This window comes from Thermothelomyces thermophilus, chromosome 4 (genome assembly GCF_000226095.1).
Source record: "Thermothelomyces thermophilus ATCC 42464 chromosome 4, complete sequence".
Lineage (NCBI taxonomy): Eukaryota > Fungi > Ascomycota > Sordariomycetes > Sordariales > Chaetomiaceae > Thermothelomyces > Thermothelomyces thermophilus.
In genome coordinates this window covers 1,868,381-1,889,784 of record NC_016475.1, presented here as the reverse complement: position 1 = coordinate 1,889,784, position 21,404 = coordinate 1,868,381, and the positions used below count along the sequence as shown (strand labels likewise).

General features: G+C 55.6%; 9 protein-coding genes across 9 annotated transcripts; 3 read left to right on the top strand and 6 right to left on the bottom strand.

Annotated features, from left to right (window-relative positions):
* Positions 1 to 210: 210 nt before the first annotated feature.
* On the bottom strand, positions 211 to 724 carry MYCTH_2127855 (uncharacterized protein; the record flags this gene model as incomplete). The annotated part of the gene is made up of 2 exons (XM_003663998.1): positions 211 to 605; positions 667 to 724. 2 exons carry the CDS (start codon positions 722 to 724, stop codon positions 211 to 213), a joined length of 453 nt encoding a protein of 150 aa, XP_003664046.1.
* A 774-nt stretch (positions 725 to 1,498) lies between these two features.
* MYCTH_2306407 (uncharacterized protein) lies at positions 1,499 to 3,555 on the top strand. The gene is made up of 2 exons (XM_003663997.1): positions 1,499 to 1,796; positions 1,852 to 3,555. Exons 1-2 carry the CDS (start codon positions 1,679 to 1,681, stop codon positions 3,408 to 3,410), a joined length of 1,677 nt encoding a protein of 558 aa, XP_003664045.1. The 5' UTR covers positions 1,499 to 1,678; the 3' UTR covers positions 3,411 to 3,555.
* Positions 3,556 to 3,583: 28 nt separating this feature from the next.
* MYCTH_2315516 (uncharacterized protein) lies at positions 3,584 to 4,768 on the bottom strand. The gene is made up of 2 exons (XM_003663996.1): positions 4,251 to 4,768; positions 3,584 to 4,096 (listed from the first exon to the last, which is right to left on the bottom strand). The coding sequence occupies exons 1-2, from the start codon at positions 4,383 to 4,385 to the stop codon at positions 3,938 to 3,940; spliced, it is 294 nt and encodes a 97-aa protein (XP_003664044.1). The 5' UTR covers positions 4,386 to 4,768; the 3' UTR covers positions 3,584 to 3,937.
* A 384-nt stretch (positions 4,769 to 5,152) lies between these two features.
* On the top strand, positions 5,153 to 7,361 carry MYCTH_2306401 (uncharacterized protein). The gene is made up of 4 exons (XM_003663995.1): positions 5,153 to 5,624; positions 5,715 to 5,818; positions 5,956 to 6,932; positions 7,079 to 7,361. The coding sequence occupies exons 1-4, from the start codon at positions 5,588 to 5,590 to the stop codon at positions 7,140 to 7,142; spliced, it is 1,182 nt and encodes a 393-aa protein (XP_003664043.1). The 5' UTR covers positions 5,153 to 5,587; the 3' UTR covers positions 7,143 to 7,361.
* Positions 7,362 to 8,417: 1,056 nt separating this feature from the next.
* On the bottom strand, positions 8,418 to 8,997 carry MYCTH_2046242 (uncharacterized protein; the record flags this gene model as incomplete). The annotated part of the gene is made up of 2 exons (XM_003663994.1): positions 8,418 to 8,875; positions 8,925 to 8,997. Coding segments are annotated over 2 exons (531 nt in total), but the record flags the coding sequence as incomplete, so codon positions are not given.
* Positions 8,998 to 9,666: 669 nt separating this feature from the next.
* Positions 9,667 to 10,989, bottom strand: MYCTH_2306396 (uncharacterized protein). Its single transcript, XM_003663993.1, has 2 exons — positions 9,932 to 10,989; positions 9,667 to 9,874 (listed from the first exon to the last, which is right to left on the bottom strand). The coding sequence occupies exons 1-2, from the start codon at positions 10,720 to 10,722 to the stop codon at positions 9,781 to 9,783; spliced, it is 885 nt and encodes a 294-aa protein (XP_003664041.1). The 5' UTR covers positions 10,723 to 10,989; the 3' UTR covers positions 9,667 to 9,780.
* Positions 10,990 to 11,650: 661 nt separating this feature from the next.
* MYCTH_2144232 (uncharacterized protein) lies at positions 11,651 to 13,117 on the top strand (the record flags this gene model as incomplete). The annotated part of the gene is made up of 3 exons (XM_003663992.1): positions 11,651 to 11,714; positions 11,827 to 12,463; positions 12,540 to 13,117. 3 exons carry the CDS (start codon positions 11,651 to 11,653, stop codon positions 12,856 to 12,858), a joined length of 1,020 nt encoding a protein of 339 aa, XP_003664040.1. The 3' UTR covers positions 12,859 to 13,117.
* Positions 13,118 to 13,581: 464 nt separating this feature from the next.
* On the bottom strand, positions 13,582 to 16,665 carry MYCTH_2315513 (glucose-regulated protein). The gene is made up of 6 exons (XM_003663991.1): positions 16,342 to 16,665; positions 16,255 to 16,274; positions 16,062 to 16,114; positions 15,721 to 15,998; positions 14,288 to 15,653; positions 13,582 to 14,227 (listed from the first exon to the last, which is right to left on the bottom strand). The coding sequence occupies exons 1-6, from the start codon at positions 16,471 to 16,473 to the stop codon at positions 14,088 to 14,090; spliced, it is 1,989 nt and encodes a 662-aa protein (XP_003664039.1). The 5' UTR covers positions 16,474 to 16,665; the 3' UTR covers positions 13,582 to 14,087.
* Positions 16,666 to 18,261: 1,596 nt separating this feature from the next.
* On the bottom strand, positions 18,262 to 21,230 carry MYCTH_2306388 (uncharacterized protein). The gene is made up of 2 exons (XM_003663990.1): positions 19,752 to 21,230; positions 18,262 to 19,697 (listed from the first exon to the last, which is right to left on the bottom strand). Exons 1-2 carry the CDS (start codon positions 21,046 to 21,048, stop codon positions 18,310 to 18,312), a joined length of 2,685 nt encoding a protein of 894 aa, XP_003664038.1. The 5' UTR covers positions 21,049 to 21,230; the 3' UTR covers positions 18,262 to 18,309.
* Between the last annotated feature and the right edge of the window lie 174 nt (positions 21,231 to 21,404).

Sequence of the window (21,404 nt, the reverse complement as noted above, 5' to 3'; positions counted from 1 at the left end):
TATGTTCTTGTACCACATTAGCCGGCTTGTATTATCATTGTGTCGGGAGTAAGGAGGTCTTCTGAGTATGTATCCAGAATCCCCTCAGCATCTTCCCTTAATTAGCATTCCCTAGCCCGTCCTCCGGCAGAGCAAACACATGTTCTTCATTTGGATATGACCGTCCATTAATGCAACATCCTGGTTTTATTTTCAGCTCAACTCACCAAATCAGGCCTTGGTCCCCTCCTCTTTCACCTGTCCTTTCTCCTCGTCCCCCTCATCCTCCTTGAAAACCAACGAAATACTATTTACACAATGCCTCTCATCCGTAGGCGTTGGGAAGCCCTCCCCCTTAAACACATGTCCTAGATGGCCCCCACAGTTGGCGCAAACGATTTCAGTGCGGAGCATGCCCAGCGAACGGTCCTCGTGCCGCACCACTGCCCCCGGGATGCTGTCGAAGTAGGCAGGCCAGCCACAGCCTGACGCGAACTTATGCTTGGCCTTATATAGCGGCGCGTTGCACCCGGCGCACGCGTAGATCCCCTTGTCGGGGTAGTGCTTGTCGTAGACGCCTGTACCAGGACGTTCTGTCCCCTTTTCACGGAGGATGCGGAACTGTTCTGGATTTTATCGGTCATTAATCGCTGCAAGGTACGGAAGGGCGAAGGGCGTTGGACTCACCTGGGCTGAGGACGGCGCGCCACTCTTCTGGAGTGCGCTGGTCGGGATAGACAGTCATGTCGTTCTTGGTGCTGCTGGAAGAGGTACCGGTACCGAACAAGGCACTAAGGAAAGGGATCGTCATGGACTTGAGAGGTGCGGTGTTGGTCAGTCGAGGAGGGACCCGAAGTATGGCGCGATTCGTGGAGCGTGAGAAAAGGGTATAGAAGCGCCAAAGTTGCGAGCGCATGGAGGATGAAGTCAAGGGCACCCTCGGAGCGTGAGCGTGAGGAGAAGATCGGGAGGGGTTATAAAAGTCCCAAGGTGTGAATTTAGAGCTCAGTTCGAGGCAGCACAAGACAGAGCAGCATGTGTGTTGACAAATCACCGGGCATTGAACTAGCAGCTAGGCGGGGCTGCTTGAGGTTTGATGGAATCAGTTTCTCTCAATGTGGAAGTGTATGTGTACTTGTAGGGTGGCGGGATTGGATCGCCGCTTCATTCTCAATGCACCAATATGATGCGTACATACATACGGAGTACATGCCAGAGTTACGGATACGACCAAGCTGAGCCAGGTTGACAGTTAGAGATCGGGGCTCGGGCCTACGTCAGAGGAATCCTAAAGAGAATTCTCCAAGCACATTACAAGAGCTAACAGAGATCCGGCCGTCAAATCGGTCGGTTGCGGATCCATTCAGTGTCGCGGTTTTGGAGCGGCCAAGAGCGCAAGGCATAATTACATTCGTAAGGTACTGCGTACACTATTTCCCTGAAACCCCTCGTTTCCCTAAAAAGTGAATATCGGGGAAGCGGGGTTAAGGAGCACGTCAACTGGACTCGCTCACTCACTCATTAAAAGCAGAATGGACCCACCTATTCGCCCCGTTTCAACCCGTTTCACGCGTCCCACCGGCCCGCCTTTATCGGGAGAACCCAACGTCGTGCGCCAACTTGTCTTGAACTTCGAGGCCGCACGTACACCCAATAATACATCAACCCTTAGGGCCATCTACCGGATCATAACTCCCCGATGTCTCGACGACCGCCGAATCCCGCTGCCGAGCGGGCAGCTCAGAACCAACAGACTATCAAGAACCTCCTAAAGCTCGAGCCCAACAAGGTGTGCGCCGACTGCAAGCGCAACAAACGTGCGTGTCTCTCGGACCGTCCTCTCCCGCAATACGCTGACAAGCCTGCCATCAGACCCACGATGGGCGAGCTGGAACCTCGGTGTCTTCATCTGCATCCGCTGCTCAGGTATCCATCGCGGAATGGGCACCCACATCAGCCGCGTCAAGTCCGTGGACCTAGATGCCTGGACCGATGAGCAACTACAGAGCGTTCTCAACTGGGGCAATGCGCGCGCAAATAAGTACTGGGAAGCGAAGTTGGCGCCTGGCCATGTTCCCTCGGAAGCCAAGATTGAGAACTTCATCCGCACCAAGTATGAGCTAAAGCGATGGGTGATGGATGGACCCATGCCAGATCCCGCGACTCTCGATGCTGAGGGGGACGACGACGTGCCACTGAGCGTTGTTAAGGAGAAGCAAAATGTGGAACGCCGGGAGTCTGTCCGTAAGGCATCCGCCGGCCAGTCAGCGACACCCCAAGCCGATCTCATCGGAGGGGATCCAATCCTGGCTCCGGCGGCCCCCGCGCCGGCCCCTCTAAGAGCCAGCAGTACTGGGCCGACAGCAATGCAAGTTCCCGCCAAGTCGAGCCCTGCTCCGCCCAAGGCGACCAGCACGAAAGACTCGCTCCTGGGACTCGACTTCCTGGGCACGCAGCCTGCCGCGCCGCCGCGCCCGGCAAGCACAACGGGCACACCTAGTGGCACCCAGTCACGCCCGGATCTCAAACAATCCATCCTCTCGCTATACGCGACGGCTCCCCGTCCACAACCCCAACCTGCTGCGCAACAAGCTTCCCACGCCCCATCCGGATCGTTGAGCGGAATATCTTCTCCGGCCGGCATGAGTCAGGCGCAGGGCTCGTTGGGCGGGCTCAACGATGCATTTAGCAGCCTGAGCTTCAGCAGCGCGCCGTCTCCGAAACCCGCCCAAACCGATGCCTTCTCCAGCCTTGGCTCTTTCACATCCTCTCGCCCTGCACAGCAATCGAGCGGCTCCACGTTCTCGGCATTGAGCGGCGGCAGCTTCTTCGACTCCAAACCGGCAGCCTCCGCGCACCAGTCGAAACAGTCGATCGGTAGCTCTTCTGGCTGGGGATCGACTTCCCCTCCTGCTGCAGCTCCCAAGCCCGCTGCGGCACCTGCTTCGTCTGCTCTCGGCGACTTGTTCGACCTGTCCGCACCCTCCCCGCCAGCGGCCGCTTCGCAGCCGGCAGCAGCGCCGACAACGGCGAGCACCTCCTCGTCCATCTTTAACCTCTCCGCAAATCAGCCGAAATCGAGTCCGCCCGCTACATCCGCTACCGCCACGTCCAACCCTCTTGATCCACTTGGAAGCAACGGCTGGGGAGGCTCTGACGTCTGGGGCGGCAATGCCTGGGCTACCGCTGAAACATCCAAGGCTTCTCCAGAGCCAGCGAAGCCGGCCCTGGGCGGCACGACGTCAAGTGACTGGGCCTCCCTTGCTAGTAAACCTATCGTTCCTGGCGCATCGGGAGGGTTTGTACCCAAGGTGGCGGCGGACGAGGAATTCGGTGGGTGGACCAGCAGCACGACAGCCACAGACAGCACAATCAAGCCAGCGGGCGGGCTCGCAGGTGCTGATGATCTGTTCTCGAATGTTTGGGAGTAACCGTTCGGTCTGTTCAACGGGGAGATGCACCTAATTTTTCAAAACGTGTACCGGCTTGGTGCATCTGAGCGACGGGTTGCCCCTTGTGTGTGGATTGTGCATCGCCGGATCGAGACAAAGACGGAGGCCAGCGCTGCTTTTCCTGATGATAGACCAACTGTAGGAGCAGAAATAAAACAAAATTCTATCAATTGAACATACAGCTAAGCCCTGAACATGTGGGTATATAATGTGTATTACTCTCCCCTTCCATCAAGCAGTACCAGAAATCGACACCCCAACGCCCAGTCATGACAATGTGCAAATCCCGAGTTAGCCAAAACAAGCCAGCACAAATTGGTACATTCCCAAAATCATGCCCGTACACCGCGCTGCGCTTCAGCAATACTAATCCATGCCCTCTCAAACCACATCTTGAAGAAAAACACCTTCCGACGAAGGAGGAAAGCACCAGGCGCTCTCTCTAAGACTTTTCGGTCGGGCGCCCAATCCCGCTTTTCGTTTCAGATATCTCGCGTACGCCCGACCTAGAAGAGCAGCCTCCAGATATAGTACAGGACCAGCACGCTTCCAATGATGATGGTAGACAGCTTGAAGATGGCAACCTTGTTCCCCGCCGCCGCCATGCGGCCTAATCGGCTGGCGGAGCCTCTGAGCTGGCTCCCCATCGAAGAAAACGTCTCGCTCTAGAATCGTAGTAAGTCTCTGTCAGTTCCTTGTATGTTATTCGCTAGTTGTGTTTCTCGCCCCTCCCCCCTGGCACTCTATTTCATCGTAACCCCCCTTGTCTCGAGATGGTGTGGGGCTCAAGGAAGGTAATAAGGGGTTATAACGACGTACGGTCGAGTCGATCACCTCGTGGGAGCGAGCCGAGTCGTAGATGTCGATGGTCACGCCCCGCAGCGCCGACACTTTGGCTGAGAGCTCGTCCAGGCGAGCGTTGTTCTGACGCTCGCGCTCGTAGGCTTCCGACATCTTTGTGTTCTTTGGGGTTTAGGAACCCGTCGACTCTCTCTCAGGGTGTGGTTGCTGGGCTCAGTTGTGGCGCTGGCGGAGGCGAGGGTCGGCCTGGTCGGTCGGTCGCAAGCGGTTCGGGAGGTCAAGCTGCGTTAGACGGCCGAGCTAACGTGGCTTCAAACGAACCGAGGACCGAACAGATGGCAGTGGTTCAGGGTCGGGAAGGGGGCGGCGCGCTCGATATCTTGCCAGATTCGCCGGCTTTTGTTGTGACCGTTGTCGGTTGCCGGAGATGGTCCTTCAATGGAGGAAGAGGGGTCGGAGGAACCAGCGATAGCTAATTGAGGAGAGGCACGTTATCGATACAATCTGTGCTGGCAAAATTCGAAATGGCCGTACCCGTCGTGGGTGTGGCAATCCGCGATCCGGGTCAAGTCGAGAACCGCAGTTGGCGCTTTACTGGCGATCAGGGGGCCAGGCAGCTTGGCAACGGTGCCCAGCCACAGTGTGGCGCCCGATGTTGTCCCATGATGTCAGGCCCGCCCGCATTGCTCAAGGTCAAATGTGGGGAACCATGTCAGTTGCGTTCGATTTCTCTTTGCATGTTCACCTGATTAAATACACGGTTGGCACGAAGTAGAAGGGGCTACACTACAAGTGAGGTACTTGAGATGGGATTCCATGTCGAATACATGTTGTAGAGAACAAGGGATAAAGAATTGCCATAAAGGATTGCCAGGAGTGTCAGCTTTCCAAGAATTTCCATCCAAGGCACTGCAGCAGTGATTGTCGGCACCCTGGTGACTGCTGCGGGGAACGCGCCTCCCTCGCCGAGCTGCCTGTCACTCGACCCTCACAGCCGCATCAGCAACGCGTGGCAGCATCTCTTCCTGCACCCATTTTTCTCCCTCACCTCGACCGTTCCAGAGCAAGTAAGACCAACTTCGTGTCGAACATCTTTTCCCACCGTCCATTACATCTTGCTGGCTGGACTGTGCACCGTCGTGGCAAGCCAGAACCGATCCGAGATTCCACAGACGGAACCGCAGCGAATCGCAACCCCACAATTTCATTCTGACCCTCCTGTGATTCTTCCAGCCTGTTCACTTAACACCGCCGCGCAGCCGCACGAATTTGGGCTGGCAAACACTCGGGTCCTGACTGAAACGCGTTTCTCAAGGGTTTTTTTTCCCGACAGCGCACCCGCCCACTGATTAGCCATGGGTATCAACAATCCTCTTCCGTCCTCACTGGGGTGTAAGTCCTTGTCCCGGCTCTTCCGCGCTGATGGCGCCTGTGACGTGCAACCTTGGGCGACTTCTGTGGTAAACTGACCTGGCCACGCAGCGGAATGCAAAAAGTGCGCCAAGATCCTTACCTCCTTCATTGATCCGCGTCAGGCCTTCGGTCCTGAAAAGGTTATTCCTCCATCCATTCTCGCCAATGCCAAGGTACGTAACATCAGAGGGCTTTCCGGGGCCCTTCTTTCTGCCTCTCCGCTTTCTGCCAATCTCCCACTTGGCATGCCGGCCCCGTGAACTAGACGCTAACATACTCCTCCTCCCCCCAAAAAAAAAACCACGAACAGGGCCTCGCGATCCTTACCGTCCTCAAAGCGGGCTTCCTCGGATCGGGGCGCTTCGGCAGCGGCCTCGTGGTCGCACGGCTCCCGGATGGCTCGTGGAGCGCGCCGTCCGCGATCGCGACGGCCGGCGCCGGGTTCGGCGGGCAGATCGGGTTCGAGCTGACCGACTTCGTCTTCATCCTCAACGACTCGAGCGCGGTCAAGACCTTCTCGCAGGCCGGCTCGCTCACGCTGGGCGGCAACGTGTCGATCGCGGCGGGGCCGGTGGGCCGCAACGCCGAGGCGGCCGGCGCCGCGTCGCTGCGCAGCGTCGCGGGCATCTTCAGCTACTCCAAGACCAAGGGCCTCTTCGCGGGCGTCTCGCTCGAGGGCTCCGCCATCATCGAGCGCAAGGACGCCAACGCCAGGCTGTACGGTCGCCCCGTCTCGGCGAGGGAGCTGCTGATGGGCGGCGAGCGCCCGCCGCCGCAGGCCGCCCCGCTGCTCAGCGTCCTCAACTCGCGCATCTTCCGGGGCATCGGCGGCCCGGGGGGCATGGCGGACGACCGGATGTACAACGACATACCCGTGTACGACGACCACCGGGACGAGGTCGTCTGGGGCGGCAAGACCGGGCCGGCCTACGGCGAGGGCCAGCCGAGGGACGGCGGGTACGGCGGCGGCGGCGGGTACGGCGTGCAGGCGCACGACGAGTTCGGGCGGCCCAAGCGGTCGACGACGTGGCAGGACGACGTCTACGACCAGCAGCCCCGGTCGTTCGGCCAGCAACCGCCGTCGCGCTCGAGCACGTTCCACCACGACGGCCCGCCCGGGCGGCCGGCGGCGCCCAAGCCCAACTACGCCAGCAAGGAGGCGCTGCTCAAGAAGAACGAGGCCATCGCGCTGTATAACTTTGAGCCCGACCAACCGGGCGATCTGGGATTCAAGAAGGGGGACATTATCACGGTGCTGAAGAAGACGGACAGTGACAATGACTGGTGGTATGTTCACTTCCTCTGATCCTTCTTTCTTTCTTTCTTTTTTCCCTTTTCTTCTTTTTTTTTTTCTCTTTTGTCTCCTAGAAGGGGGGAGGGCTACCTCGGAAGCCTGGACGAGTCTGAGCTAGAAACTGATTGAGGGTTTACAGGACAGGAATGATCGGGACGAGGCACGGGATATTCCCCAGCAACTATGTCAAGATGAGGGAGTGATGGCTGGCGCTAGGCTCTCGGGAAGTCTCTTCCATTTCCCTTCTGGTGGCGCCGGACTTGTGTGAGGGCCGGTATGGCGACGACCGACCACCTTATCATTGGGACAGTGGCAGTTCGAGCTGATTGATCGCCCCGGGGCCTCTTTCCCTGGGCGAAACCGAAATCGATGACGACGTTCGCCACCCCCGTTGGATGGCAAGATTGTTTCGGAGGGCGGTGGGGATCACGGTCTTTTTTATTGCCGGCTTTGTATTTAAGGTTCTTTTCTTGATTCCCTTGTACGGCGTTGGGCGAGACGGGATGTTTTTTTGCTTCTACTATCTCTGTATTCCACCTTGAAGAAAATAGGCCTACGGGATTACCCAACCAGTGTGGGGTGCTTCAATGTGACTTGTTCGAGACATCACGGTCTTGAACTAGAGGACAGAGGAAACTTGGATGGACCGAACTGAAACGGTAGTACTCCGTAACCGCGTGTCTACGTGCCTTCGCATTGGGACCAGGTTGCATCCTCTCTGTCACTCTACGGCATACCCCTTTCCCGGGAGTCCGGTGCCGAGTTTCCTAAAAAGGGGATCTCTCGGCATTTCGTCTGCCATTGCAGTAGTGGGTTCACAATCGGACGATCGTCCGTCGAACCGGCCCTGAGCCCGTTCCTTGAGAGTAAGAAGCGAGATGCAACAACGGTTTTAGGTTGGCACCCGTCAGCTTTCTTGTTTCTTGTTTCGGAGAATAGCGGTCTCCCCTTTAATGTGCTCCTGTTCTCTACGGGGATGAGGAATGGGCAGAACGCTTAGACGGTAAGCCGCTGTCGACTTGTGACCTCTCCGCATTTCTTGATTTAGGCAAGTGGAAATATAAATTCCCATCAAGGGAGGCCTCCAATTTCCCAGGTGATCAATAGCATGTTATTGTTGGTGTTACAGCTGTCTGCCAATGGAAGCTTGAGGCTACCAGTGAGGACAAGGCAGCTAGATTCCTAGTTAGCTAGTCTAATTAATCCAGGACCTCATCCCAGACGTACTCTGCATACAACTGAAGGTCCTGAATGCTCAATACAATATCACCCTCTTGCGGGCCAGGATCGCGAAGAAAAAGAAGTCGAAACTCTAGTACCAATGCCTCCCTAATGACATTGTACGATACTGGATTTGTCGTCTCATCGCGCCAAATGGTAATTGACTGCCGTTTTACAGGCTCGAGGACGCCGTTTTGCTGCGATATAGCAGCAGCCCGACTCCGTGTGATCGCTCCTTGCGGATACAAGTTTTCTTCCTCCCACTTCTCGAGCAAAATATGGCGTTGTTGGTGGTCGAATTTCGCAAGAATAACTATCTTGACATCGTGATTTGATGCCCGAAACCACCACCGCATGTCGTTATAAAGCTCCTGTAATGTTTCCGAGTGGCCAGCCTCAATGACGAGCGTTGGCCACCTACCTTTGGTACGCTCTGGTCTTGGACCACCGGTCGAATCGCCTTCTCCGCTGTTTTCTCTAGGATGGTCTTGTCGAAACGTTGTAGCGCCCATTAAAGACCAAGAGTGGCTTAGACCCATTCTTAAGAGCTCTTCCAAATAAATACTATTTAATTCGAGGTGGAGCGCTTCGAGAACGCCAGTCGGGATCGTGATAAAGAGGATCTGGGTGTCGCTCTCGTAGCGGCGAAAACGGAACTTGCGGTGTCGCTTCTCTCGCTCCCGCTCGATTCTGGTAAAATGACGAGGAGAGACGTCTAATAATTAGTATACTATATAGAAATAAGAGGGAAGGCGATACCGTACGAGTGACGATGAGGAAATCCCTAGTAGTGTGATTAATCAAATTGAAGAGATCTTCCACATTGGTAAATCGTACTATCGCAGGATCGCCATCTTGCTGCGAGGCAGGAACAGTTGACGCCGACGGAGATGTGATTAAACTTGATGATGACATTGTTAAATGTAAACCTAAAATTTGTGATGTGTGATTGTTTGCTCTGTTGAGGGAGCAGAGAGCGGAGGTTTTTTATTTTATTTTATTTTTTGTTTGACAGAATGGGCGATAGGGAAAAGGAGGTCATAAACGTATCATATTATGCAATCGCTGACGTCTTGCAACGATGCTTGACAAAAACGGATGGGAGAGATCTAATCATGGGGCACTGCAACCCACCCGAGGAATCTTGCGGATTCCTCCCCCCAACAAAAAGCAAAACCAAGCTGCAAAGGACGAAGAGTGAAAGGAAGGAGCTAGCCAGAAACATAGAGTTCGGCTATCAGTGTGTTTCCTGCCCACCCTTGCGTTTCGTAGGGTGGGGAAACGACATTCGTAAGGGAGGTGCTTCTCAGCCGAATCCCGTACTTGATCATTTGCTTGTTTTCTTCGAGGTTTCTTTCCCTTCTTCCTCATTATCGGGATCGATAGGTTAGCCATGTTCCAGATGCGGTCTCCGATCCTGTTTCAGTGACATACCGGTGATGGACCAAAAATGAATAGAGAAGAGAAAGGAGTAAGAAAAGGGGGAAAAAAAGAAAAAGAAAAAGAAAAAGAAAAAAAACCGGGAAGGGCGTCTCACCTGACTGGTCTTTCCAGCCAATACAAAACAGCATGCCCGCAGCTAGCCATCGTGCTCGTTCCTGAGAGGGCGGATGGTCAGCGTCATGGCCAAACGACATTGGAGGCTGACGGGCCGGCGTCTTGTTGTGTTCTGACGACAGGTTCATGCGCTTGTATGCAGCGCAGCACAGCGAGGGTATGTACTTACTGTAGCTGGGAAGTGTAATCGAAGTTGCTGATCCAGTCATTACAGTTTTCGAAGTCCCCCTCGACGGGCTGCCTATCGGCATGATCGAGGAGAGTAGCAATGCCGCCGGCTTGTTGTGCGGAGGAGAAACCGGCGGCTGAGGTGCCCGTCAGGTCTACCAGGGCGTACCCAGCGCCGGTAGGCCATGGCGTGCTCATGACGGGGAGCGAACCCTGATGGGCGATGGCGGGGTTGAACGGAGTGCCGGAGGAGAATCCGAAGGAATCGTACGAATACCCCGAGGGGAACTGGGGGTAAGCGAAGGGCGCCTCTGCCGTCTGTCCGTAAACCTCGGGAGCTGAGGAGCAGGCCGTGTGGACGTCGGTGCCGGGCTGGTGCGGCGCGGGAGCGGGAGGCGTGTTCAGTGGAAGAGGAAGAGGAGGAGCACGGGACGGAGGAAGGTGAGAGGGAGGCCATGCCTCCCCCCATATCTCCCTGATGGTAGCCTCGCCGACGAGCATGGGGACATTCACGCGGTTTTCGGCGTTCTCGAGTACTCGAAATGTCGCATCCGCGGACTTGCCGTTGATCATGATGGTGAGGTTAAGGCTCCTGGTGTATTCGATGCGTCCTCGCTCGCCGAAACTGGCCCCCTCCTCGAAGGTGTAACAACCGATCAGTGCCTGTGCGATTGGGGCCGCAATCCAGTTCTCCTCCCAGTCAGTGCTGCCATACGCAGGCACTTTGGTCAAGGTGCTGCCATTCAAGAACACCTCGACGTCGATTCGGCGGTTGTTGTACCCGATATCATGCAGCGTCAGCGGACGCCAATCGTGTCGCTGCCGGCGTCGCACCATTTCGACCAGCGTGGCGAGGAAAGTTGTCGAGCGACAGGTCGAAACAGCAATACGAACAGAGGACGTGCCCGACTAATAAGAACGAATTCATATAGGGTTATAGCAGGACGGGCGCGAACCATTTCACCTTGCGGCTCAACGGTTGTTGCGCCCCGCAAGGCGGCGACGGGGCAAATCGCGAAAAGGATGGGTTAAGAGGTGCCGTACCTGGACTTAGCGGGCATGATGGGAGATAACCCACGCGGATCTACACACACGCCTTGGGAGGAGGGGGAGGAGGGGGGAGGAGGGGATTAGCTGGCACCACTCAGAATCGTTCATCGAGTCTAAGTTCAGCCTCCTCTCACCTCCTCTCACCGACCTCATGCACGATGGCAGATTCGAAGCCTTGGAGACCTTCGGACCTACCAGGAACGGCAAAGGGAATTTACATCTAGCGTGTGGGGGGAGGTGTTGACGCGGTCATCTAATGAAACAATAAAGGCGGCCGCCCCCTAACTGGACAAGCAGAGCTGCAGGGAACTCTGCCAACCTGAATGCGGCTGAGCTTGGCTCCTGTTGAAGATGGTGTGCCGGCAGCCGCTACGACAGGTCTAGAGGGCCAGCCACCCTCCATAACCCCCGCTCCCTCCTCCTCTCCTCGTGCTCACAACGGGCAAAATTACAACTCCCCCAAGAGGGAAGCGGCTCCGCTGACGGGGATCGAGACAACCCGTGGTCTCGTTGAGGAGCCACATGGAGAAGGAAATCATCTCATCCATGAGTTGTGACATAATTCCGTTTACTTTAAGGGGCAGGTGAGGCACAAAACAAGATAGGTACCAATCCAGCCTTGTGATCGGCTGAATCGGCTGAATCGACTTCCATTCTTGGTGAGCTGTTTTGACTGCAGCACTCAGATATAAGGATGCGCTCCTCCTACATCGCGATGACGGCGGCAAGATTGACACGCGCAACAGATCCTACAGCCCATTGTATTACCTACGTCTTCTGTGAGCAATTGCTTTTGCTCCCTGTTAAAGCGTGGCCGCCAATAATGTCCCATGTCTCCACGCCGAACGTTGCCCCAGATGCTAACACGGTTGGGAACTCCCCCCTACATAGCCACTCGCGTTATCATATCCATCCACATTACTAATGGCCGCCAGGAAACGACCATCATCATCCAGGCGGTCTCCGTCTACGGGCAGCCGCCCGGACTCTCAGTCCAGGCTCCCGTGAAGCCCCTGAAACCTCTGAGCCACGAACCCGGAGGCCCCCATACCGTCTCGGTCCGGCTTGTCGCCGTCAGGGGCGGCTACGATGAGCACACGGTCCGGCGCTGGGCAGAAACTGGCCAATGCTTTGTCAGGCTCGACTGGGGATTTCCGAACTGTAACTACCCCAAATTCACGACCCGCCACCTGCTCACCAGCCCGGGCGCGAGCTCGGGGGACGTGAGCTTCAGCGGGGGACTCGACTGGGCCGAGAGAATGCTCAACGCCCTGAGGCAACTCCACGCCACCGACTACCCCGATCCTCCTCCTCCTCCTCCTCCTCGTCCTCTTCTTCTTCTTCCGACGCCGACACCATCATCGCGCGGCCCTCTCGCGCGGCTCTTGCGAGCGAAGACGGAGGACGGGTGCCCCGCTTCCGCGGCCCGCGAGTTGGACGACGACCAGGTCTCCAACTCGTCCGTGGCCACCTGCCTGACCGCCGCCTCGGACTCCAGCGCCGCCTTCTCGGAGCCGCCGGAGCCGACGTGTCCGTGTCCGATGAGGTCGTCTGGTGCGCATCCTCGCCGTTGTCAAGCCGAGAACAACAACGACAAGAACAAGAACAACAACAACAACGGCGACGGCGACGATGAATGATGACGACCACCGTCACGCGAACGAGGAGCGAACAGGAGACGGTGACGGTGACAGTGACGGTGACGGTGACAGTGACGGTGACGGTGACAGTGACGGTGACGGTGACAGTGACGGTGACGGTGACGGTGACGGTGACGGTGACAGTGACGGTGACGGTGACGGTGACGGCGATAATGTCGACAGCGACGGGAGCAGCCAGGTGGGGCAGGAGGAAGAGGAAGAGGAGGGAGAGCGGCGGCAGTCGAGCCGGTACTGGTACCCCCCCGGCCTGCCGAGGTTCTAATAGTAGAGACCGACTTAGGTTAACCTCTCTCTCTCTCTCTCTCTCTGCTGCTGCTGCCGCCGCCGCCGCCGAAACTGTATTTCTGCCGCGAGGCAAACAATTATACGTTGACTTTAGGGGGAGAAAGAAGGAAAGGAGGGACGAAATGGGAAGATATCAGGTAAGTGCGCCAGGAAACAAGAAAATAACAAGATGGACAGGCTGAGTGACGAACAGGAAAGGCGCTTGGTTGTTCTTCATTTCCTTTTTTTTTTTTTTTTTTCATTCTCTTCCATTTCTTCTTGCTCCTTTTTCTCCCTCTTCTTGGTCGTTAGTCGGGTCGTCTTTGCCGCCCATAGGCTCATTTGAGCCCTGAAATGTTTTTCCTTCCCAAGAGCAGTGATCTATTTCTCAGAACTACGAGTGATCGAGTCTCTGATCGTCCTCCCATATCCTTCATTTACATGGTATTGAGCGTAGAGGCAGGTAGGTAGGTACTTAGGTCTGGTAGGGGGTGGTCATCAGGAGGGCTCTAGATACAATTATTACGGATAGTTCATCCTGACCCTCCCTCTACTGGGCCGCTCCATCCGGTCGCGCTGCTCCCCATCCCCATTCGAACCGCCAACCTGCCGCGTCGAGTTCAAGGGCACGCGTAACGCACCTCCATAATCGGTACAAGTGCCACTCTTTAATCGACGGCCCCCAGCTCATTTGATAAGTTGCGGTAGCGAAGCAGAGGTTGGACATCATGGTCAAATCATATATCATTTAGTAGCAAAGCTTACGCTGCTGATATTTTATCTTTTCGAGGGGGAGGACCAGATCACGGCAAGCAAGAACATTGCCCTCTTAAACCTGTCGCTAGGGGAATAAGCCTGTACTGTACACATGTACATACCTATGTGTTCCGTACATGGAAATGCTCAATTCGCAGCAGCCAGGCAAGAAGAGCACATGCCCACCTCCAACTTAAGAGCCCCTAGGCGATGATGGAAAAGCCAGCTGCCTGGAACCCGGGGGTTGATTGCATCATGGGAACCTCCAACTCATACTTGTGCAAGTCCAACAACGTACAGTAAGTACCCTTTGTCATCACAAACGTCCCACTCAATCAACACACACGCCGCCGACAGAGCAACCTGGAAATCTAAGGATAAGGGAGCCCAACCCGGGCCGGCCCTCAACTTTTCATGCCATCAAAACAAAAAATTATTGGGGAATCTCTATGATACTAACTGATAACATGATCAAAGCTCATCGTGGGCACTCGGCTCATCGTCATCACCACCAGCGCTGCCGCCCGAGTAGAGCTTGCTGGTGATCGGGTACGCCACGTTGCTGAGCTTCTCTTTCTGCTCCTCAAAGTCCTCCGTGGTGGCAGTAGCAGCTGTGTCCGGTGGGTTAGCATTGCGCCCCGTGTCTTGGTCATGTGCATGGGGGAGCTTACCGTTCTCCTCGAGCCAGTCCTGGGTCTCCTTGACGGCCTCGAGAATGGTCTCCTTGTCCTCCTCCGAAATCTTCTTACCCAGACCCTCCTCGTCGTTTACCTGGTTCTTCAGGCTGAAAGCGTAGTTCTCCAGACCGTTGCGAGCCTCAATGCGCTCGCGGGTGGCCTTGTCCTCCTCGGCATACTTTTCGGCCTCGGCGATCATGCGGTCAATCTCCTCCTGGGTGAGACGTCCTTTGTCGTTGGTAATGGTGATCGACTCGCCCTTTCCGGTGCCCTTGTCGTGGGCAGAGACCTTGAGAATTCCGTTGGCGTCGAGCTCAAAAGTGACCTCAATCTGAGGCACGCCACGGGGGGCGGGAGGAATGCCGGTAAGCTCGAACTTGCCGAGAAGGTTGTTGTCCTTGGTCATCGACCGCTCACCCTCGTAGACCTGGATGAGGACGACGGGCTGGTTGTCGGCGGCGGTCGAGAAGATCTGGCTCTTGCGGGTCGGGATCGGGGTGTTGCGGGGGATGAGCTTGGTCATGACACCGCCCGTGGTCTCGATACCGAGGGTGAGCGGGTTGACATCCATGAGCACAATCTCCTCAGTGCCCTCCTCGCCGCTCAGCACACCAGCCTGGACAGCGGCGCCAAAAGCGACGGCCTCGTCAGGGTTGATACCCTTGCTGGCAGTCTTGCCAAAGTACTCCTCAATGAGGGACTGGATCTTGGGAATACGGGTGGAACCACCGACGAGCACAATGTCGTCAACATCGCTCTTGCTGATCTTGGCGTCCTTGAGAACCTGCTCGACAGGCTTGAGCGTCTTGCGGAACAGGTCGGCGTTGAGCTCCTCGAACTTGGCGCGAGTCAGGGTCTCGCTGAAGTCCTTGCCCTGGTAGAAAGCCTCAATCTCGATACGAGTGGACATCTGGCTCGACAGGGTGCGCTTCGCCTTCTCGGCCTCACGCTTGAGCTTGCCCATAGCCTTGGCATCGGTGGTGATATCGACACCGTGCTTCTTGTTGAAGGCCTTGGCGAAGTGGTTGATGATGCGCTGGTCGAAATCCTCACCACCGAGGTGGGTATCACCGGCGGTAGCCAGAACCTCAAAGACACCCTGGTCAATAGAGAGGAGCGACACATCGAAAGTGCCACCACCGAGGTCATAGACAATGATTTGGCGCTCGCCCTCCGTCTTGTCCAGACCGTAGGCGATGGCGGCGGCGGTGGGCTCGTTGACGATGCGGAGAACGTTGAGACCAGCGATCATGCCGGCATCCTTTGTGGCCTGCCTTTGGTTATCGTTGAAGTAGGCAGGAACGGTGACGACGGCGTGGGTGACCTTCTTGCCCAGGTAGGACTCGGCGGTCTCCTTCATCTGCCGGGCTGTTAGCGAGGACTGGAAGTGGGAAAAAAAAATAGCGGACAGGCTCTATCTAACGTACCTTGGAAAGAACCATGGCCGAGATTTCCTCGGGTGTGAAGGTCTTCTCCGTACCGCCCACCTCAACCTTGACAACGGGCTTGTCATCCTTGGAGGCGACCTTGTAGGGGAAGTGCTTGATATCATTCTGGACTTCCTTCTCCGAGAACTTGCGGCCAATCAGGCGCTTGACGTCGAAGATAGTCCTGAAGGGATTCGCGGCGGCCTGGTTCTTGGCCGCGTCTCCGACCAGCCTTTCCTCATCGGTAAAGGCGACATATGAGGGGGTGATACGGTTTCCTAAAAAAAAAGCTGTCAGCCGCAATTGGCTCTGCTGGAGGCGTGCAGAAGACGACGACGCACCTTGGTCATTGACCAGAATCTCGACCTTGCCCTTCTGCATCACACCCACGCATCTGATCTTGGTTAGCTTCTTTGTTCTCTCCCGTGCATGTGCCCCACAAGCGCAATCCCGACACCGTGTCCAGTTTCGAGTCCAAAAGGTTGCGCTGGCGCGGGATAATATGGCGGAGAACCGAGATTCGAAAGGACTTACGAATAAGTGGTGCCCAGATCCTATTCAAGTCCCTGTGTTAGTCCGCCCATCTGTTTTTCAGCGGGACTCGAGAGGAGTTGCACGTACAATACCGATGACGGTGCCATATTCAGAAACATCGTCCGCCTTGACTTGCTGGACGAAGCCCAGAGAAAATAGAAGGGCAAAAAACCCAATGAAGCTCAGGCCGAGGGCCCAGCTCCGCGTTCGACTCTCCATGTCGAAAGCAGTGTGGTAGAAAGGGAGAAAGAAAGGCAACCCTCTTTGCGCGACTGCTAGCAGGCGACGAGGAGGTGTCTGGAAAAAAACGAAGGAGTGGCAGTCGTCGATGCCGACAGGTGCGCTCTCCTTGAGCCAATCCTACGGGGATACTGGCTAGGAAGAAGAAGAAGGAAGGGAAACACTGAGGATTCCGGCGTCGTCAAGTGAGATGGTTGGTGAAACGAGAATGAAAGGGCGAGTTGGAAGCAAGCTCAGCCTTTTTGAATGCCCGTCCTAGATTTGGGGAACGGGAAATCTGTCCTTATCCTTGGTTTAAGCCACTTCGCGCTTTCACAATGGCCCATTTGCCGCCGCCCAACAGACCGGCCCCACTGCGCTAGGGCGCGCCGTACCGGGTACCTCCAGCCCTGTTGCATTCGCTGTCAATTGGGAAGCAGCATTGGTCCCTCGACTTTGCCTGCTCCGCATTGGAGATCTGTACTCCGTACCGTGCCTCCGTACATAAGGTACCTTACGTAAGGTACAACCCTTCGTAAGGTACCGCAGTAACCCTCATCGAACGTGGAACAGCTTTCCACCTTCATCAGCTTCTTGAATGGTTTTTAAGATATTACCAATTTACTATGAGTACTTCTGTGCACCAGCCAGCTGGCTATTGATCGCCGTCACTTAGTAATTTACTTTTGTGAAGAGACGTTGCCTTGCCTGGCATCAGCCATTCCGCTCTTGCAGGCTTCCAGCCGTTTCCATCTCCGACTTGGGTTGGCTGGCCCCGCAGTCGGCTGCCCACGCAGCGGGTCACAGCCTGTGCGGTGGCACTGAACCCCCTGTTTCTGCCAGAGTGGCCTTTTTCAACGCAAGGTCATCCATAGTTACTTTGTTCTGAACGACGACTTCTCAGTTCAGGGCCTCCAGAACGGTAGGTAATCTGGTAACTTCGCCCCCCACACAACGTTGTTTCAGTGTCTAGCGGATATGTACATACATACATATAAAAGTTATAGAAAATGACAAGTATCACGTATGCGCTCCGTAGTTAGCGTGTTCCCGACTGTAAGCGGGCCACATGCAAGACCGACTTACACGTATGGTATGTATGTACGTATGTATGTACATACATCCAACCTGCAACCTGCAGAGAGGTAGAGATAAACTTGAGTGGAGTGGGACCAGGGACGGAGGAATTAATGAAGCTAAGATGGTGATTGATTCGCACAACCCGTTGCACTCTGACCCACGTTGCTTGAGTGACATACACGTTACTGCCGAAGAGCCTCATTTTCAAGCGACTACATAGTACACCTCTTCCAGCATTATTAATCCTAGTGCGATACATGCCCCACTTTTTTCAACTCTTTTTGCAAGCCACTTACACAATTATCACACCATGTCACTCTCCTAAGAACTTTCTATATAAAGGTACTTACAGATAAAATCCCCAGGTTGACAGCCCTTTCGAGCATAAGAATCCAGGTCCTATAGTGGCCGGCTCGAAGCCCAGATTTGAGCCCTATTGAGAATAACTATATGGCACTGGATGAAGGATTGGCTTGGACATCGCTACGATATTTAATCGCTGAGCCTTACAGGGCTTCGACTGGCTGTTCTGGAGGCGTGGGAGGCAGTCCCCCCCGAGTTTCTTCAGTGCCTGGCACACTCAATGCCTCGACGGCTAGCAAAAACCAGGGGGGAGAGACTGGGTATTGATACTTCTGTATTATAGAAATTTGTATTGGGTTGGTTGTACCTAGACTTCTTGGCTACTTTTCTGATTTGCGTTAGTTGTGGGGCATGTATCGCACTAGGATTAATAATGCTGGAAGAGGTGTACCTCTATTCCAACAACCCAGCGGCTACCGTCTGCCCGCCACTCCTCAGAACCACTCTTTGCCCCGCCTCTAGCGGTATCTGCGACTCCAGCTTGACCACGATCCTCGCCACCATCCCGGGTTTGACTATCTTCGGTTTCTTCTTGACCACTGTTCCAGATGTCTTGTCCAAGAGCGCCGGAATGGCTGCGATCCTGCCGGCCTGGTTCAGGCGGCCCCTGTGAACCTCGACCGGCATGGGCATCAAGATGTCAAAAGCCAGCGCCTTCAATGTGAAGGTATCAGCGCGGAGAACCGGCTTCGCTGGGTCGCATATGATGTCTCCATCCCTGACGTGGATCGGGTCGATCTGGCTGAGGTGGAGCACCACGTTCTGGCCGGCGACTGCCCAGTCAGCGGGTGCGTCATTGGACAGAATCGATTTGACGTAGGCCCTCTGTCCGCTCGGTTGCACGAGCAACGCATCGCCCATCTGCAAAGATCCTGCCTCAATGCGGCCTGAGACCGTTACAGGGCTCTGCATGGTGCGGTATACCTCGAACACCGTCATTCGCAAGGGTTTCTCCAGCGCCCTGGTGCTTGGCTCCGAGTTTTCCAGCTCCTCGATCAACGTTGGGCCAGTGTACCACGACGCTGCCGGATTTGAGGATCGGTGGACCAGGTTATCACCGTATAGCCCAGAAACGGGGACAAACGCGATGTTCTTGGGTTGAAAGTTTGCCGTGGACAGGAACCCAGACATCTGATCCTTGATCTCGTTGAATCGTTCTTGCGACCAGGCGACAGTGTCCAGTTTGTTGATGGCCACGACAACACGGGAGACCCCCATACTCCGGATCAACAGTGAATGTTCCCTGGTCTGGCCCTTCAATCCGGACTCAAACGCATCAGTGCTGGCGTCGATGACTAAGACGGCGAAGTCGGCCTGGCTGGCTCCGGCTATCATGTTGTAGATGTATTCTGCATGCCCCGGTGCATCAAGGATGGTGAAGGCGGTGCGTTCCGTTTCGAAGCGCCTGGTGGCGATGTCCATGGTGATCCCCCTGCTGCGCTCTTCCGGGCGTTGGTCCAGCACCCAGGCGAGGTGGAACGAGCCTTTGCCTTCGGTCTTTGCCTCTTTCTGGAGCTTGTCGACAGTGCGCTGGTCGACGACCTTGAGATCGAGGAGCAGCCGGCCCATCATGGTGCTCTTTCCGGCATCGACATGCCCAACCACCACGAAGCTGGCGCTTCTTTTCGGCTTGCTTTTTTCTAACTCGGAGAGGACATTAAGATTCTTGCTTTTTGGCAGCGGAGCATCGCTGATCTTCAACCCGTCCACTCCGGCTGTGACAGCGTCTGTAGATGGGGTGCCCTTCTTCTTGGGCTGGGCTTCAGCTGTCTTGGCTCCAGCTGTATCGACTATTAGTGTCCAACGTTAGCGCTAGCTCTTCTTCGAGAGCGAACCTTTCGTTTTGGCCTTGGCCTGAGCCGCAAGAACTATGTCATCCGGACTGGGCTGGGCGAAGACGTCCTTGACAGACTGAGGCAGATTTGGATAGAGCACAACCACCTCCTCAAAGTCGTCCGAGTCGTCGGCTTTGCGCTTGCGAATGTCGAACCAATCGACACTGGTTGACGGTTTTTTGGGTGGCTCCCCCTTGTTATCGACCCCATATCCACATCCGAAGCCGACAAATACGGCTTTTTCTGGAGTCCTTCGCCTGTGGGCAGCAGATGGTTCCCCGCAGAGGAGTTGTGCAAATGTGGACGGTTCGGCCATGGAGACTGGCTGCTCTGATTCTGCAGCCTGGGCCGTGACAGCCTGCAACTGGCCACTCGGGGCCGCCGCCCCAACATCAAGCGGTTGTGATGCTTTTAACCGTGTTGGCTTGGGCCCGAACACGGGCACAGATTGCCCCTCAGGACTTGGATCCGAGGTTTTGAGACGTTTGTTGGACAATCCATTCGAGGGGACACTTTTACCCCCACATTGTGTGTCTTCAACGGCAAGATCTTCCATCTTTGCTCGCGCCCCTTCCACTTTGTCGTTGACGGCCTTCTTTTCCTCCGCTTTCTTCTTGCGAGCAGCAGCGAGAGCTTGCAGCTTGGACATCTTTGGTGGCCCGCCGGAACCGCCGAGAAGCCCACCACGAGGCGCCAAAGGTGGGACAAGAATAGTCTGCCTTTCCTTCGGAACGTTACCCCACGGCATGTCCCAGAAGAGGCTTGATAGCGGCACTCGAGTCTCAGAGGCCGGTTGAAGGACATGGGAAGTGGTGCCAAAGTGTGGCAAGCTCCTTGTCATTTGGAAAGATGGAGTCGAGCTTTCCGGACATGTCTGCGTTGCTTGAAGGCCGGCGTCTGTCAGGTCCACGTACTTCGCCGCCCAGTGCACCGGTTTGCCGAGTTCGAGGGAAAAGGTTGCCGCTGTAGGTTCAAATGTATGAGTGACAGACTTACCATTAGGTGGCCGAGTTGCCGGTTTGGTCGCTTTGGGACGGGGGTTGACATATTTGGAGATGAGATAGGCGACTGACTTGTCAACGTCGTAGTAGTAATGCCACAATGCCTCCTCGATTTGAGCGACGGTAACTTTGGAAGCCTCAACTCCAAGGGCCGCTTGGACTTCAGCAGTGCCTTGGCTCATCAACGCCCGATCCTCAGGACTGAGCTCATCCTCCTCCTCATTTTCGGAGTAGCCCTCGTACTCGTCTAGCGCGTCTTCGTAGTCCAACTTGCGAATGTACTGGTGACGGGACATTTTGGCCTTCCAGCAATATTGCGACGGCCAAAAGATTTGTAATTCGATGTTGAGTGCTGTAAGGCACCCTAACTAGGCGCTCATATATCGTGACGTTCGTGGAGGAGCCGGGCGTGTGCGTGAGAAAGAATCGGGAAGCTTGTGCCAGAATCCAAACGCGAAAGGGGCCGTATATTTTGGGACTACCGATGCTTAGTTTGCCGCGATTGAGGAACCGGAAGCTAAGAGTCCACAGCAAGACGCAGTCAAGCATGCGCTGTTCAGGAGCTGCTGGTTGGGGGGGGGTTCTGCGGGCTGCCGGATGACGACACACACGACGAACCCTAGCTCGATGGCCGGTAAGTCCAGGCTGGGGG

Bases quoted from the DNA above. Each gene is read 5' to 3' on its own strand.
- MYCTH_2306388 (XM_003663990.1), bottom strand. From the start codon at position 21,048: ATGTCCCGTCACCAGTACATTCGCAAGTTGGACTACGAAGACGCGCTA. The intron at 19,698-19,751 runs GTTCGCTCTCGA...TAGTCGATACAG, and splicing joins GGCCAAGGCCAAAACGAAAG to CTGGAGCCAAGACAGCTGAA.
- MYCTH_2306401 (XM_003663995.1), top strand. From the start codon at position 5,588: ATGGGTATCAACAATCCTCTTCCGTCCTCACTGGGGT. The intron at 5,625-5,714 runs GTAAGTCCTTGT...CTGGCCACGCAG, and splicing joins TCTTCCGTCCTCACTGGGGT to CGGAATGCAAAAAGTGCGCC. The intron at 6,933-7,078 runs GTATGTTCACTT...GAGGGTTTACAG, and splicing joins GACAGTGACAATGACTGGTG to GACAGGAATGATCGGGACGA.
- MYCTH_2306407 (XM_003663997.1), top strand. From the start codon at position 1,679: ATGTCTCGACGACCGCCGAATCCCGCTGCCGAGCGGGCAGCTCAGAAC. The intron at 1,797-1,851 runs GTGCGTGTCTCT...GCCTGCCATCAG, and splicing joins CGACTGCAAGCGCAACAAAC to ACCCACGATGGGCGAGCTGG.
- MYCTH_2315513 (XM_003663991.1), bottom strand. From the start codon at position 16,473: ATGGAGAGTCGAACGCGGAGCTGGGCCCTCGGCCTGAGCTTCATTGGG. The intron at 16,275-16,341 runs GTACGTGCAACT...GGACTTGAATAG, and splicing joins ATGGCACCGTCATCGGTATT to GATCTGGGCACCACTTATTC. The intron at 15,999-16,061 runs GTGCGTCGTCGT...CTTTTTTTTTAG, and splicing joins GATTCTGGTCAATGACCAAG to GAAACCGTATCACCCCCTCA.
- MYCTH_2306396 (XM_003663993.1), bottom strand. From the start codon at position 10,722: ATGGTGCGACGCCGGCAGCGACACGATTGGCGTCCGCTGACGCTGCAT. The intron at 9,875-9,931 runs CTGTAATGACTG...GTAAGTACATAC, and splicing joins GTCGAGGGGGACTTCGAAAA to CCTCGCTGTGCTGCGCTGCA.
- MYCTH_2315516 (XM_003663996.1), bottom strand. From the start codon at position 4,385: ATGTCGGAAGCCTACGAGCGCGAGCGTCAGAACAACGCTCGCCTGGAC. The intron at 4,097-4,250 runs GTACGTCGTTAT...CTACGATTCTAG, and splicing joins ACGAGGTGATCGACTCGACC to AGCGAGACGTTTTCTTCGAT.